General features: G+C 46.9%; 2 protein-coding genes across 2 annotated transcripts in view; both read right to left on the reverse strand.

The window, feature by feature from the left end:
* CDHR5 (cadherin related family member 5) overlaps positions 1-2,443 on the reverse strand; it is an 11,569-nt gene extending 9,126 nt beyond the window's left edge. Inside the window, exons 1-5 of the mRNA XM_029086048.1 lie at positions 2,362-2,443; positions 1,967-2,145; positions 1,009-1,059; positions 568-660; positions 354-452 (exon numbers count right to left, since the gene is read on the reverse strand). Coding sequence (XP_028941881.1) covers positions 354-452; positions 568-660; positions 1,009-1,059; positions 1,967-2,145; positions 2,362-2,440 — 501 coding nt within the window. The 5' untranslated portion in view covers positions 2,441-2,443. The remainder of the gene's footprint in view (positions 1-353; positions 453-567; positions 661-1,008; positions 1,060-1,966; positions 2,146-2,361) is intronic.
* A 2,330-nt stretch (positions 2,444-4,773) lies between these two features.
* Positions 4,774-8,089, reverse strand: LOC104528352 (glucagon family neuropeptides). Its single transcript, XM_010172330.2, has 5 exons — positions 7,997-8,089; positions 7,324-7,428; positions 6,933-7,037; positions 5,924-6,025; positions 4,774-4,885 (listed from the first exon to the last, which is right to left on the reverse strand). Exons 1-5 carry the CDS (start codon positions 8,083-8,085, stop codon positions 4,774-4,776), a joined length of 513 nt encoding a protein of 170 aa, XP_010170632.1. The 5' UTR covers positions 8,086-8,089.
* Positions 8,090-17,311: the final 9,222 nt, after the last annotated feature.

Raw genomic sequence — 17,311 nt, forward strand, 5'->3', positions numbered from 1 at the left:
CCCTACCCAACTCAGCACAACTCTGAGCTCCGTGAGGTACAAAGGTCTCTCCTGATATGTTTACAGATGATCCCAACAAGACTTCCCTGCATCATATGGCTCAGATGAAAGTTTAATCTGTACAGTGTAATAAAGTGTGAGCGATAAGAGAATTCAATACCTGCAGCGTTGGTTGCTCTGCTCTGCTAACTAAACCAACATTTGGTTTTTGCAGAAGACCTGCCTCTTCTAGAAGCTGTCAGAGAACTAAATGCAATACAGTGACCTTAGCCTCAGAGCTGGGGCTCTTCTGAATGAAATACAAACACTTCTCCAGAGCTGCCATTTTCCCCCCAAAGGACAAAACCGCTCACCTGCACTGTTGTTGTGAGTTCATAAAAGATGATGTCCAGGTCAGCATCACTAGCACTTAAATCCTCACGGGCTACAATGGTTGCATTCACCTTTGTATCCTGAAACAAAGTTGCTGAGGTTATTTTCTCTGCTGAAGACTTCTCCTTGCTAACCATTCCTTAGTCCCACGGCACTGAGTGACCCAGTGCCCTCTTCCCTTCTGTAAATGCTTACCTCAGGAACAACTTCTGTGAGGTTTGTTTGCTTAAACACTGGAGCATTATCGTTGACATTGAGAATGGTCACAACAATTTGCAAAGAATCTACCTGCTGGAAGGGTAAAGTGAGAGAAACAAAGACAAAAAAGGGAACTGTCAGGGGCTGATCCTGATTTGCAGTGACCAGAAGGGATGGTGTAAGGAGCACAGCTCCATGGGGGCGAGATGGGGCTGGTGTTTGCAGCCAGCCCACAGGGTGTGGGGTTTGTGGGTTTGTTCCCACCCGCTCCACATTCACAGAGCCTTGGGTGCTCTCTCTGACTGTGAAAGGGATGTGTATGTCTGCAAAGACAAAGATATCTCCTCACCCTGCTCTGTGGACTGGGAAGAGCAGAAGGAAGTAGCTGCTGCCCTGCAGTGCCTTGTAACAGGGCTGGGTATTTGGAGGAGGACTCACCTGCTCAGCGCTGTTCTGGCAAATCAGGTACACCAGCAGCACGGTGTCTTCCTGCACACAAAAACAAGAACCCAGACATTGTAGAAACAAGACAAAAGTACTAACTCTTTATAAAATAAATGAGACAGATACATGCATTGCTGAATCAGAAATGCTGCTGGGCTTTATCTTGCTTTCAGACATAGCTAACTTTTCCTTTCTTGCCTTTACAGCCATCCATCAGCGCTGGGATCGCGTTTATGATGGAGTCAAAGCAGACCAGCCTTCCAGCTTCTCTCCCTGCGATTCCTGTAACATGTCTGCTGAGCTAACTGGCCATTTTCTCACACTTCAGGTGAATTCAAACAGAGATTTCTTTTAAAATTGAATGAAACAGAAATGTACCATGTACACTGCACAGTGTCGCCTGCGGGGTGTTAACTCTGTCTTCTATTCTTTGTTCAAGTAAATGCAGGTTTTTACATTAGGGGAAAGGGAGCTTAAAGATGTTTGTGGCTGTGTACAGAGCACTCCAGGAAGATAAAATAACTTAGCAGCAATCTAACTGAACACACTAACTTTTTATAGTGCTTCTATGCTTCATACAAGATCATTTCACTGCTCAGAGCTACAGGAAATAGGAATCATTTTACATGTGTCCTGGAGGGCTCTGAACACTACAGTTGTCACAATTTTTCGTTTTAACACTTCCCCTTGCTTTAATTCATACAGATTCATTGAAAGAAGGTGACAGCAGGCATACCATGCATCCCCCTCCTCCCTACACTCTGCTTGTGGCAGGGCTGACCTCTCAAGCAGTGAACTCAAACCCAACTGAAGTAGCTTTATTTTTCAAAGTTATTTCCCAGATCCTTTGGAAACGGGTTACAAATCCCTGGAAGTCCAAGACCTCGGGTTGAAACTCATTGCATCCCAACATTATCATCTCATCCTTACAGCCTGCCAACTAAAGGCTTACCTCATAGTCCACACTTCGGGTTAGCTGCAGCTCCGACCCCTGTATAGCGAAAAAACTGACATCAGGGGAAGCAGGATCAATCGTTACAGTGAAGTTTGGTTCTGTATGGATCGTGGTCACCACGTAGCCAGGAAGGTTATTTTCATAAACACTTGGTTTGTCATTATCGACAGAACATCCTGGAAAAACACACAAATCAGACACAAAATTGCCCAGGGACTCACACTGTGACAAAGCTGGGTGAGACCTGAGACCCCTCTGGTTACCACTGGGGAGAAAGTCATTGAACAAAGCTGTCCTGGAGTAGGAGTGTAAAAACCTTCCACCTACAATGGTGCGACCTGCTGCCATGAGGGTTATTCCTCTGTGGTCGTGGATCTCCTGCAGGAGCTTACCTTGTTGCTGTGCTGAAACACGTGTCGTGAAGGGCAGCAGAAAGAGCACAGAAGTGAGGAGCCAGGGAGAAACAGCCATTGTGAGCTGCCAGTGTTGAAAAAAAATCCCCATTTCCAATTGAGCTGGTCCTCTTCTCTCCCTGTTTCTCCCAGTGTTGTCTTCTGCATTCGCTGCCCCAGGAAGGCAAAAAGCATTGGCTGGCTGGAGTGGATTGCTGCAGTTCAACCTTTGCCTCTCTGCCTTATTGGGTGACTTATTGAAAGACATTTACCAGTCATGGAACACGGTGACGCATAAATTCCTGTTTCTACTTTGTTCCTGGGTCTTTATCCTAAACTCTCTGTAGCAACAAGGATGTATTTGAAGCATTTCAGAATTCAGAACCAAGTCCCCCGAGATGAGCATGAAGGAGGACAAGGGCTGACACTTGGGGAACTGTCTGTGTACTCCAGCTTCTCCCAGTGGGAAGGAAGTAGGGAAATTTATGTTTCTGATATGCAGGAGATAGGATTTGTTTTGGTCAGATAATTTCCTGGAAAAATGCTCATTCCATAACGATACTACTATACCCCCTGTATCTTCTTTATTTTAGCCAGGCTTTTTCTGCATGGCCCACATGCCCTCTTATAACAGGTTTTGCTTTCCAGCCCATGACTTATGGTTTCCTCTCTCCTACTTTCAATGTCATGTTGTTCCTGAAAAACAGATTTAAAAAAAACCCAAACAAACAAACAAAAAAAACCAAACCCCAGCTCTCAAATACCTTCTCTTTATTTCTGGAAAAGGCAAATGTTCAGTGAAGACAAAACCATCTTGGCTGCTCCTTTGTTTGGATGATAAAGGAAGGAGCTAGGCCCCGGGTAAGTTCTTGGGCTGAGATGAGCAGTTATGTTTCTAAGACAATCTTGTTATTCCTGGCCACCCTACGGTACCGTCACAAGGTGAGCTGAGTGGATGCAGAGACAGTGACTGGGCTCAGCTGCAGCCCAGTGATTACCCAGAAACTTTGTAGGGACAATGTATGTCCCCTTCTACCAGCTGCCAGCAGCGGCTCTTTTTAGGGACGCTCCCCAGCATCTCCATCCAGGCTCCAATTACTTACATCTCAGCAGCCTCCTGAAGCCTCAACAGCTTGCTGTTCTGCTGTCTCATCCTGTTTTTTCCTGAGCCTGTGTAAATTTTTCCAAGCCAAATATCAGGCATTTGGCCCCTTGTGCAGAGAAACACCATTATTTTCAACCTGCCCGTTGTGTAGGAGAAGAGAGAAGACAGCTGCTCTCACTGCTCCTTTTAAAATCCCAGTTGATTTCAGAGTGCTTTCAGGTGCTGCACTTCAGCCACGTGGCCGTTAGTGGCTTAAGAAAATACAGACTGTCAACACTCCTTCCAAAAGTTCTCCAAGAGGTTACTTGCCTAGCAGAGATTTCCTATGGACCAAAATAAACAAATGCCAAGGCCCAGAAGAACAGCACTTCAGCACCACAATAATCTAATGGGTGCTTAGATCAGCATTTGAGATGAACTAGCTTCTTTGCAGATGTCAGGTTCATCACAAATGGTGAAAACAGATGGTGCAGGATGGACTGAGCAGTTCTGCAGTAGGCCTGCAGCACTGCAGCTAAAGATACTTTATTTTAGAGCTGCTCTTCAAAATCTGTTGGTTTTACAGGAAAGGTGGAGATGCTGTTCTGTAAGAGAAGGGAATTTGGCAGGCAGCGTGGTGCAGGGATAATGTGTAAAGCTCATTCAGTGGTGGGAACAAATTCCTTCTCGTGCAGCTTTGTCTTTAGCAGCTATGAGAAAGCCAGGCCAGTAAATACAGGGGCAGAATGGAGTGGGAACAGTATTTAGAGTGTGTATCTGTGTTGCATAGCTCTCAGTACATTTCTTTGCAATAAAATCTAGCACCTGGCTAAGTTTCTGCTAAATGGAGGCCCAGATGCTGCCCCCTTTGTACAGTGGGATTGTGAGAGTGCTGAGTCCCAGACATGGAAGACGTGGCCAGGTTCTCCAGCGAGTCCCAACATGCCTCGTGTGGGGGACGCCTGGCAAAGTACTTTTCCCTCCAACTCTGCATTCCTACTGGCCCAACACCTAGTAATGGTACCACCCCTACTACTGTTTCCCAAAGAGCAGCCGAAGCAAAGGTGTAGCTAGCAAATCTTTATTTGACTTCAGAAGCAGGCAGCCAGATGCTAACACAAAGTAGAAGTGATTGTGCTTCATGCAGGCTCCATCTACTGACACCAGCTCACACTGACATGTATTTCACTCCTGATAATCTGAGAGGTTTTATTGGGTTTTGGCTTCTTTCCAGAGTTTTTTCTAAGCAAATTCAATAGCTTCCGTGGTTATTTTCAAGGCTATATACATGCAGAGCCATCTCCTTGTCTGTTTCTTTCCCTCCACCTTCAGTCAAAACCTTCTGTATCTTCCTTCATGTCTGCAAACAGCTGCTTAGAGATGGGGCAAACATACTGGCTGGCAATTGCAGCAGCATCCCTGGCATCGCTGTCCGAGCGGCTGTTGGGACAGAAGAAATGAGCATTAGTTAGTGATTCCTGGGGGCACAGACTGCATTAGGTATGACAAGGTCACCTTGTAAAATTCAAAGATGACTCCAAGGAGCAGATGTATGATAGAGGGACCCAGATCATGGCTGCCTGCAGGCAGGCACCCCACCAGTGCACAGGCAAGCCTGTTGTTGTTATCTTCCCCATCTATTCTAGGCAACATGGACAAGAAGTACTAAGGGCCAGCTTCTTCCTCCTAATTTTAGTGATGGAACAGCGAGATGTCTAATTGAAAGTAGTCAGTCACTAGGAAGAGACAATGTACAGATGCTGGGGCAGCCCATCCTGAGGTGTGTGTTCAAATCAATAACTGAAGCAAGATGGGGTAGCAAAGGTTTTCTATTTTAACTATTAGATCAGGTTTCCTAATGGGATGAACAATGGTTTCAGTCCAGGATGATTAGTAAAAGATATTATTTAATTTCCCTGGGTTTTATTGTTTTTAGTAACTTGCTTTTATACGGCACTTCTTAGCTGTAAATCTCAACGCCAGCTTTGCGCTAGGTAAGGCAAAACAATGCCCGGTGGGCTGGGCATGTAGAAATAGAGATTACTGTGAATGCAGGCATGGAAATCAACTGAGACCGCACACAGCCGCCTGCCACCTTGCAGTCAGGCTAAAGCATTTGCTTTTCTAGCTCTGCAAAGCACCCCTGGGAGTGAGGTTGCTGGCAGAGTGACAGGAGGTACAAAACTGTGTGATGGAGGGCTGCAATTCAGCAGGGACAGTCCCCAAGCCAGTGCCCCACAGGCTGATGGGGAATGAAGCAAAGGTGATTGTAAAATACAATCAATGTCATATCTTCCACCCTTCCCCTTTTTGAGGATAATTTTGAGGATATCAGCTGAGCCCTTCTGATCTGATGCATCACACCAGACTTCTGCACTTGAGGCAAAAACTGGGTATTTACAAGTTGCTGAAAGTCCCCTTTCGGCTTCAATATTGTGGTGATCGGGGCCATAGAGGTGACAAATCTGTCCCACCTACCTGGTGTTTAGAAAGCTCTGGTACAACCACACAAAGCAAAGTTCCTCATGGCTGTTTTCTTCCTCTCTCCCCTGCGTGTCTGCATTGACTGGGCCTGGAGAACTGGTTTAGATAAAGAAACATATATATCCCAGGGATATATATGTTTTTTCCAGCATTTGGAAATTAAAAATTACTGCATCTGCCAGGATTTTGTTAGTGGTGCATGCCCCAGAAAACATCAAGGCACTCTGAACAGATGGGAAGGAATCAATGTGCTGTGTCTCTGCCTTGAAGAAAGGACCAAGCTTGAAGGGAACATCTCCAGGCAAATCTCTCCCTTCATGACATACCATCAGCAAGGGCAGCAGCAGCTGTGAGCTGTATCACAGCAGGACACACATTATACCTGATGATGTGCTCACACACACAGCTTCGGTGGGAGCTGGTGGTGTTTTGGCTGGATGAAAGACCCCGTATTGGCCATATATATGATTATGTCTAAAGGTTGCCCAGTTTGGCAGTCAGAGCCATCGGTGGGGACCATGAAACCCAGAGGTCTTCCTCATTCTGCTATGGAGCCCATTTATCTACAAACATTTTCTCAGGAGCTTTAGCTGAAGTAGATAAATCACCCACAACTTTCCCCAAAAGGCTAAATCAAAATACAAACAAAAAATGTCAGGCTGTGATCTGAGGTAAAGTTTTGTGTCCTGTGGATGATATAGATAGATAGATACAGATGACATACACATAGATAACACTGTTTTATGCTTTGAAATGGCCTCAGTGAGAAGGTTTGTGTCCTGCTCTGCCGTGACAGGCAGGGCAGGCTGATGGGATATCTCTGCTATTGCACAGCAGCTCCAGACACAGCCCAGAGGGAGACCAACCTCAGCCTGCTTGCCCTTGCCTGAAGTTTCCCAAACCACTGGCCATGCCACCCCCTTTTCCTTGGAGCTGAGACCTGCCCCCCTGCAGCCCGCACGGCCCAGGCTGCCTTCCCGTCCCCAGGAAGCAGAGCTCTTACCTGCGCTTGCGGCCCATGAGATTTTGAATGAACTTCTGAACCTGAGCGTTTCCTCTCATCTTGCTGTATTCACTGGTAAACAGCCCATCTGAGTGCCGCTGGGACCTGCGTCAGGGAACACACGGTACAGCTGCTGCTCCCAGCCACGTGATGTGGGACTTACCACAAGACACAGAAATGTCTCTGTTCCCACCATCACGGAGCCTTGTATCCCTCCCCTTCTCTTCTGTCTCCTTTCATCTTGGGCATCTTCTGGATGAGGCCAGTGCTCAGGCTGGCTCTGATGCTGGACACAGCTCAACCCCAGTGAGGGCATCCCCCTCATTGCTGGGATCCCACCTCCTGCTGGAGACTTCCATGCCCCAGGAGGGTGGTTTTGGCTGGTCCTTACCTCTCCTTGAGGCCCACCAGGTGTTTGACCAGCTGCCGCACGTAGGCATTGCCATTCATCTTGCTGAGCTCACTGTGGAAGAGCCCATCAGCATGTCTCTCAGTCCTGGGAGGTTAAAAGAGAAAAAAGAGGTGACAAGGCATGGTTTTCAGACCACAGAGGAACAGGATTTAAAACTGCTCCCTCAAGGAAAGAGAGTCCCAAACAAAGACAGGCAAGAATTTGTGCCAGTCTGGCAAAGTTTCACAAAAAAAAAATGGCAAATCTTACAGGAGACACAAGACTCTGAACTGTTGAACTTACAAGAGTGACTATTTTTGGTTGTGTTTTCATGGGACTAGGCTACTTGAAACAGAAACTTCCACCTCAATCAGCCTTTACAAGTACCTAGCAGGAAAGCAGCCCCAAGAGTGTCTTTTTTACTGTAGTTTGATCTGATTGAAGCCCTGATTTTTCTCCCAAATTAAGTCAAACCAGTGTTTCCACTCTAAAGCAAGAAAAAATATTTACAGCATTTGCATTTGTTTAACTGTCAGTTTAAGGAAGACAAAAATCCAACAGCCAAGTAGCTGCAAGTTCTGGAAGGAAGATAAAAGGCTGACTTTATAGCTAACAGGTTTTCTGAACAAAAAGCCATGGAGAAAAAGGAAGCAGAGACACAGGGAATGCTTACCTCTCCCGGGATGGAAGAGATGCTGCAAAGTGTGATAGGACAATCATGGGAATCATTAATTGCCACAGACCAGTCATCAGGGAAACCATGTTCTCTCCTGAATTAAAGCACAAGGTTTTATGAGCAGCAGAACAAGTCACCTTGGTCTTTGTCTGGTACAGTTCACACACCACACAGAAGACTCTGCTATAGAAATAACACCACTAGCACTAAATTAGGCAGGAATTCCTGTCAGCAATGATAGTATTTCTTTAAAATACAAAAGATTAACCCATGAACACATCACACATGGACAGCTATCAGAATACCTAGAGGATGCCCAGGAAAATTCTGTTTGGGCTTTTTCAAGGAAAAAAAAATAGCATGTACCAGATGAAAGTTCATCTACACGCAGGAGAAGGGAAGGGCTCTTGTGTGTGTTGATATCTGCCTATCTTCTGATGTTTCAAGAAGGAAAAAAGAAATAACATACATTTTCAGTAGCAGTAGAACCTCATCTTTTGTTTTCAAAAAGAAGAGAAGAGAGAAGAGAGAAGAGAATATTTTGTTTATCACAAGCTGTTGCATATTTTCCCCTTTTATTTCCAGGCTCTTTTTGCAGCCTTATGCCTGCAGAGACGTGCATTTGCTTTTATAAGCGGGTGTTCATGTTTCCCCAAGGATTACACAGGAGCCATATCTGTATTTTATAATAGACCTGCCTTCCTCCTGTAAAGAAGCAAACCTTGCTTTCCTAGTCACTGTCCTGCAAACTCTCAGATGGTGCTTACTAACCCAAAATCAAAGTCCTCCCACTTTGGTTTTATTTTAATCTGAAACTAGACAGTACAAAGAGCATTAAAGGATGGTCAGAGTTTCCTGAACACTTTCTAGCCACCCTTCTGGGACTGTTTGGTACTCTAGAGATACTGCAGGATGAGAAGAGGCAAGAGGAGGAAGGACAAGAGTGGGGGATTTATACAGAAATTTATTCACTGGAAGCCACAGCACAAATATTTAATGGGAGCTGTGGAGCAGACAGGTGAGAGGTGTTGCATGATTAAAGAGCCACAAGCTTTGTCTCACACACACACTTCTGATGCTTTAGTGCTGTGTTTTTCTGCCTTACTTGGCTTTGAGGGGGATGGATTATCCAAAAAACAAGAAGGACATTTCAAAGACCAGTTTCTCATTGGAGTCCAAACAAAGACTCCACAGTACTGCTTCCCAGCTGAGGGATGTGAAAGAGCTGAAAACAGCCACCAAAACCAGAGCACATCACCCTTCAGAGAAGGGAAACCTGGATCCTGAGCCTGTCCTTCAGGCAATGTCTGCCATGCGGTGCCTTGACCCCCGGTCAGGATCTCACCACAGCATTTTGGCCTTTCTTGCACCAACCCTGGCATTTGTCTTGGAGAACCACTTTTAAGAGCCCATTTTAAGTCCCATCCGGAGTTCCCCCTCTCTTCATAACATTTCTAGCTGCTAATCAAATGGATGGCCTTAAGGCAACGGCTCAGCAAAGCATCATGGAGGCCTGAAATCCACCCCCCAAAACCTGACAGAGAGCAGAAGGCAGCCTGTCCAGCCCCACCACGCCAGCACAGCGGCACTCACCAAACCGTGGTCACTCCAGCTCTCAGCTGTCTCACGACTACGATGCACCACTGACCCACTCCTCACCAGGACCCCCTATAAATCTGCAGCCCTTATCAGAAGCAATTACTTGGGTAAAGATATGAATATGAGTGATCATGATTAACAGCAAATAATGTCCCCAGGCTGGAATGTCCTTTTAATTACTCCTGAAACCTGATCAGATGATTTTGAGCCATTTGATGGACTGTATTTCTGCTGATGGGTACTAATTCCTGCTTCTGTCTATAATGGCAGTAATTTGTTGGGCAAACATCCCTGTACCAATTGCTTCATTACGATTGCCATCATTATCTCTCCTCCTGGCTTTAATTACCTCTTGATGGGAGCTTAATCTTCTGTTCTTTTTTTAATCCTGGCTTGGGTTTTGTTTGTAATTGCCAGGAGCTGTCAGTGAGTGTATGTGTGTACCTGCGATGAGCTGAAGGACATGTCACTTTTTTAGGGCAAATATTGTCTGATCAGTAGGATGAGGGCTGCCTTTTGCATGAGGGGACAATACCTTTCAAGCTGTGGTTTCACAGCCATGTCTGGGAAAGGTCTGCTGAGAATAGACTGTATCAGAGCTTCAAAGAAAGCAGCATACTTACACATGCATAGAAAGCATCCTGAATATATCCCCTGCCTTCTCTGGGAGTTGGAGCCAGTTGCTCTCAAATACTGCTACTAAAGGTGGCATGGAAATGGAGGGAGGAAATGGGATTATGCCCTTTCTCTCCTTCTTTATGTTGTACAAAGTAGCTTGGAAGGATTAATCGTCATATATAAATCTTCTTATCTTCCAACTGGAGAAATAGGAGCTATATTAAACTTTTCCTTGCCTACTTATATTTTTTTTCCCTTTGGACAAGCGCAGGGCATCCCCTGACTAGAGGGCTGGGAGGTACCTGATCTTCTCCATCATCTTTCCCTTGGAAGAATAACCAATGTACCAATTAGCAGCAAACCCCAGCACTACTGCATGTGACCGCAGGCTGCTGCTGGAGCCCTGCAAAAGGGAGGGGGAGAAACAGGGTGAAAAGTCTCCTCGATCCAGAACAGGAGAACCAAGAGGTGTCACAGCCACCACTTGGACAGAGGAGCCCATTTTCTCCTTTGAGACAGTGCAGGTCAGTCCTGCACACATCCAGGCATTTCCCAACCACTTTCCTCTCCCTTCTGTAACGACTGCTTTCTTCAGCTGTGCTGCTGCTGTCGCAGCTCCTGTTCCTCCCACCATCGCTCTGATACAACTTTCTATAGTGTTACAGCCTCATTCAATGCATTTCCATTCTACACAACCAGCTGTGGACGCGTTGTGAGTCACATCCTTCTCCCATGGCAGCTGAAAGTTCTTCTGAGCACCCAGTCCTGCTTTGGGAGCCCCCAGTGACATTAGTGACATCTGCAACTCTTGTATTTTTGTTCTTTGCATTTAAATCTTCACATTTTCTGTATTCATATTTGATATCTGCACTGGTGGTGGCCAGCTTCACCTTGGGCTCATAGTGTTGCCAAACACCTATAACTGAGAAAGAACATGTAGGAACAAGGCAAAGAGGAAAAGAAGTTTATTTTTAAAAGGCTAAACAACATATAGAGAGCTAAAAATTACCGATGCGATTTCATTTCCTTTGCAAAAAACCTCAGTGGGTCTGAAATGCCCCCAGGCTCTTGGGGAGACTCAGTTTGCTGTGAGAAGCTAAGCAGGTCTAAAGAGGCCTCAGAAGAGGCTGCAACGACGAAGTGGCCCCATGATGGCAGCAGAGGGTGAATAACAGGAGGGCAAAAGCTTCTGGGGACTGAAAGAACACGAAGTAGCCTGATTTATCTACTCTGTAACCAAAGAAAATATGGGGTTTTCTTTGCAGCAACAGTGGCAGGGGGTGAAAAGGTGAAGAGGTAGAAAAGTGCGTGTCCATGGCCAGCAGTGCTGCAACATAATACAGGTGACGACCTCGGGCTTGAACTTAAAAGGCAGCTCCTGAAGCCTCTGATGAGGAAATTCAGGCCAATTTATACACGAATAACCTGGAGCCCAAACCAAATCCCCAGCCCTAAACAACATCTGATTCTCCTTTAGAGAATCAGAATTACCATTAAACTCTCATCAGGGGACAGCATGGAAACAGGAGTGATAAACAACACTGCTTAGCAATATCAGCTGAACGGAGCTTTGTGAATTTGGACCTTGCTTTTCCCATTCTCCACTTGTGTGAGCATTCAGAGTGGGAGTGGAGATTCCCTTTGCCTGCATCCACCAGGCACAAAGCGTGAGCAGATCATCCACTAAGGACTGTAATCTAACCCATCATCGCTGTGCAGCATCACTGCAGAGAAAACCTCCCCATCATCGACTCCAAGAATGACAAAGGAAAAGGCAACTATTGCCCTCGTCTGATCCCTGCTCCTTGCACAGCTGCCGAAGCTGCAAGAAGTGAGGGCTGAACAGATCCTTGTCACCAGCCACCAGAGCCATACCCATTTCTGGGACATAACATCGTTTTACAGGATGCATCCCAAAGTGCAGCAAACAGGTAACGCTACGGAGCACCCAGGCTGTGCATCAGCACTCCTTGAAGAGGGCAGGGAGATATGCTCCAGGGCAGGAGGGAGAAGGAAGGAAGGGTCTGTCAGCCTTGGGGCCATCCCTGAGCAGGAGGTGAGCTGCCCTGAGGACACTGCCAGCCATAAAGCCACCATGATATTTGTGCAGTCACTTGTGCTTACGCTTGACTGACACAGGCAGCATGGACAGACCTGTGGTGAGCTGCATTAAGTAAATCTGGTTGCCACGGGTGCAAGGACTATTTACAGCAGCCGCGTGCTGTCGGCTGGGGACACCCGTGTGCGTGGCAGTGAGCAAAGGCTTCGAAACAGAGGGGCCATCCCCACTTCAGCACCGAGGCTCTGCACTGAACCTACCTAGTGGCTGGTGCACACAAGCTGACCCGCCCCAAAGGCATCAAAGCTGAGAGTGGCACAGAGGAAGGTCTTTTTTCTCCTCTTTACAGTGGGAGAGAGGGGTCACCAAACCTGCAGTGTGAAATGCAGCATCTTACAACTATGTTAAATGTATTAGCCCCAAATTTGTCAATATTTAAAGAGACATGTGAGCCTGTCCTTTTTCTGTGTTGGAGGAAAAGACTCAAGAAACTGCATTTTGAAAAAGAGAGGGTTTCATCATAAAGCTAGGTGTCCTGACCCTACACCACGGGAAGGATGCAGGCAGAGTCCCCAAAACCAGTCTACAAAGCTCAGGGGGGTCATTCTGAGTTTTAAAGGGGAGAAATTCCCATTCACACTTCAAAGAAATTGATACAGGGGATCAGGAAAGACCTTCTGGCTGGAGGAGCATGTGAATGCATTCAGACTCCATCTCCAGAGAGCTTTACGAACAGGCTGGATAAATGCTGCTACAGTGTCACATGGACATCACTGCTCCTGCCTTGGACCAGGAAAGCCCATCCAGCCTCTGGGGTTGCTGTTTATCCAGGACAACCCTTACAAGGTAGAATCCCTTGCCAGATTCTGCACTGTCCAGACCCCAGCTGTGTTACTGCAGCAACTCAGGATCTGCTGGGGCTCCTCTTCTTCATGGAGACACCTTGGTTTGCCAAAATGTACACCCCAAAATGTTCCTACAGCATCTGCACTACTATCTTTGAGGTCTGTGGCTTTAAGATGGCCAAGTGCACAAGGGTCAAGACAGGCTGAGAAGGTTGGGAAAGGACCATCTCATTCACCACACATGTCCAGCAATGGTGTCACAAGTCCTGACGAAGCTATCCTGGTGCAGCTGACCTTCGAGGAGCCCAGGCACAGGCTGTGACCCAATCCAATGGCAGCACCTGCCAATGGCATGGGAGTTTATTGAGGTCAGATGGTACTAGGAACTGCATGGCTAAATCCTTCCTACGTAATAGTAAAATACCCTTTAATCAGCTTATGGGGTGTTCAGGAACTTCTACCTCCCCCATTCTTTTTTGTTTTTTCCTTTCTTAATATACATGCGTGTGAGTCCATGTGTGCAGCGGGGATTTTCTCTCGTGTGTTTGCAGGTGAGCCTTCCCCGTGCCAAGGAGCCAGCTGTGATGGTGCTATCTACTGGGAGCAGACTGGAGTAATTTTCTTGCACCACTCCCAGGTCTGTGAGAAAAAGGACCCTAATTGGAATAAGGGGATTGGAGGATTTCGCCTTCTAAATGCTCCTTTCTTGCACAGGATAGTTTCAATAGTGGTTCTAATCTTTACCACCTGATTTTGCAATTTTGGCTGCAAAAGGGAAGAGTGGGATGGGAGGAAAATGGAGCAGGGGCAGCTGTAGATGGGCTTGGGAGAGGAAGGAGGAAGGAAAATCCCAGTCCCATACGGCCATGGGACCTCAGAAAAACCCCTACCCCTCTCCCAAGCCCAAGGGTGGCCTGAGTTATTATTGGTGGATGTCGTTGTTATTCCCAAACCCTGAGCAGAGCAGGGAGCAATCCCTGTCTCGGAATAAAGCCAGCACCACAGAAGCATGCCAGCCCCTCACGCTCCCTTCTGGGGGTTTGTGCTTAAAGCGATGCACAAACCAGCGGGAAAAGCCATGTCCACTCTCTTTTTGCTGCCTTCCCAGTGCCTCTGCCTATCACTCACTTCTGTGAGCTGGGAGTAGGCACCTCCCCATGCCCAGTATGACAAGACATCTGGGTTTCATTCGAGTCCCAGCCTTGGAATGAGAGAGCCCTGTGCTTGACTCTACACATCCCTCCATGGCAGCACGTGATTCAGCAAGGGGCAAGTTACAGGAAGCAAAGAAGGTGTCTGGCTCTGGGCTGTGCACAGCTATCTCCCCATCTGCCCACACGCTGCTCAGCTCCTGACCTGCTCTTGTGTTTGCTTAGGTTGCCTGTGTCCCTCCTCTGCTTGGTCCAGCTGGGCAGCAGAGTCCAACACGGCAGGTGGGAGATGTGTTGTGTTTCGTTGTAACATACGGCACCTTTCTGGATTTGCACCAGTTTAAAAAAAAAAGTTAAAATGCAGGGGCCAAAACCATGAAATGTCACATTCCTGAAAGCGTGCCCACGTGCTCTGAGTGTGGAAGGAAGATGCCAGTTATCTCCATGGTTGGCAGCACTACCCAGGGGCAAGGACAGCAAAACCTTTGTGTTAGGAGCTCTGGGCTGTGCTGGAGCAGACTTCAGTCATTTTGATCGAAGTTTTATCTGCTTCCAGCCAAATCCTTGGGCAAAATCTGCAGTAAAACCCTAGCTCTTTTCAAAAAGAGATTAAGAAAAATATCAGGTGTTTGGCTCACGCTGGAACAAAAGAAAATGCTTGAAACATTTGGCTGAGAATTGGGAAGTGAAAGAGGAAAAGTACCCCATGGATGAGACAACATATAGCACTGCAGGGACATGATGGGACAGGACTGGGTGGCTTCCTCGCCAGGACTGCTGTGGCCACCCTTGCCCTCCCCAGCGTTGCTCTCTGCCCAGTTGGAAGCCACCTTGCACCTTGACATGGAGGAGCTCCACGCGCCGTCTCTCCACAGCAGAGCTGTGCGCTAATGCTCCCCGTGCGTCTGGCCTTATCACAGCTCTAATTGGCATCAGCGTCCGTAATCTCAGCCTCCAGCTGTTTGCTGTGTCTGGGGAAGAGGAGAAAGTACTTCAGGGAAAGCGCTTCAGGGAATTAATTTTAATTATAAGGATGACATGCTCTGTGCCCTGGCTGGCAGGCAGGCCTGGCCCAGCTGTTCCAGGAGTGCAGTGTCAGCAATGAGCACAGCAGCTCCTGACAGCTACGCAGCTGCTTGGGCTTCGTTTCAGCTGCATCTCTCTTTGGACTTTGTCAGGGACCTGAAAGGACATCCCTTCCAGGTGAACAAGAACAGGCTTGTGAAGATGAGGATGGAAGGAGGTGCACTTATAGGTGCTTGCTGCTCACAGGCACACTGTTCCCTGCCAGTGTTCCCTTGTACTTGTCCCCGGGAGGTTTTTCCTAACAAGTGGCTCTTATAAGCTCACTGATATTTTAAAACCAGTAGGGGCTCTTGAAGTATATTAATTTGATCAGCTCTGTGACACAAACCCTTGTATTTCACCAGGTTACTCCTGCTTGAGATCAATTATGTGGCTTAGTCTGATACCAGGCATCCACAAAAACATCTAGCTTTGACTCTAAGCTAACAGAGATGGAAAATCCAGACATTTTCTCTGTAGTTTCATCCCCATAGCTAATCACCATTAAAAAATGCATGTGTTTCTACATCTTACAAGGATTTATCATAACATGCCAGAATGTTAAATGTCAAAAGATTTATTCAGTGTGTACATAAATCCCTGCAGCTTATTGGAGGGGGACTCAGAGAGCCTGGAAAGCCGAGAGCCGTGCCATCCTCATCCCTCTCTTGCAGAGGTTAGCCTGAAAGGCAGGACGCTGCCTCTCTTTTCTCGGAAATGCATTACAGGCAGATTGTAAAGCAGGGCGGCTTTGCTGCAGATGATACTTTCACAGAGAATTGCTCAGCTAAATATGTCAAATAAAAGGAACAGGATTGGCCTTAAAAGCTCTTTACATTTTCCTCCCTTTGTTCTGAACCTGAAGATAGCCCTGGTGATCTGTTGCCCAGCTATCAGGGTACTATTCAACAGCTGAATTTAGACACATCTCTGCTGAAACTTTGGCAGGTAATTTTTTTTTCTCCTTTTCCATTTAAAAATTCAGTTCATCAAGTGTGAAAAACTACAGTGATAAAAGTTCCGTGTCTTTTGGGAAACTCTGACAGACGTTTCACTTTGTGACCTTCCTGATCCTTTGAACTGGCCCACAATCAAATCCTCCATTAACTCATCCTGAGTGGCTCCTGGCTGGCTGTTGGGGACCAGCTCCACTGCAGCCACGTTCAGAAGCTTGCTGAAAACCAACCATGCTGCTCATTTTCCTGAGTTTCTTTTAAAAACACACAGAAAAGGCAGATCTCCCACTGTTCTGTTGGTCTGCATCAGAAACGGGCGCTTTCCTGGTGCAGCCATGAACTGGTCTCTGACAGCTGAGTCTGTAGGTGACTGGAGGGCAGTGACAGTGACATTGCTCTCACTAGCAAAGTCTTTGCCTGCCACAGGCTGCAGTCACAGATGCACGGCACAGAAGGAAAGGCAAAGGTCCTAGGTGGTCCTGGGTAACAGAATCTAATTTCTCTGTAGTTGATAAGCACTGATAGGGGTTTCTGTAGAGACTCCATCCCTGGTGCATGGACAGACATTTCTTGGATGGAGTAGCTGGGAACCAGCGTGCCAGTTCATAAGGGGGAAACTGAGGCACGTCTTATGTGAGGCTGGGGTGCCCACGCTGGCAGAAGGTGCTGCTGTTCATACCTTGTGTCCTTCATAGCACCTACCTAGGATAGAATAAAAGGTTTTTTCTGACAAAAAGAGCAGTTGTGGGGCTTTCACAGCCTCTCCACCCGCCTGCCCTGAGCCAGCAGGCTGTCACAGTGTGACAAAGGAACCAGGACACTCTGCAAGCTGCTCATCCAAGCAAAAAAGGGCTGTTCAAAACTACTGACCACATCAGAGACTCTCCGAAGGTGCTCTTAGTCATTCACTGTCCATCACTTTGACATATACCTCTTCCTGCTTTCCACGAGGGTGACAAATGACTCTGTTCTTTGTCATCTTTTCTTTCTTGCAGTGACATGAGATTACTTCTGTGCAT

This window comes from Antrostomus carolinensis, unplaced genomic scaffold, assembly GCF_000700745.2.
Source record: "Antrostomus carolinensis isolate BGI_N321 unplaced genomic scaffold, ASM70074v2 scaffold37177, whole genome shotgun sequence".
Lineage (NCBI taxonomy): Eukaryota > Metazoa > Chordata > Aves > Caprimulgiformes > Caprimulgidae > Antrostomus > Antrostomus carolinensis.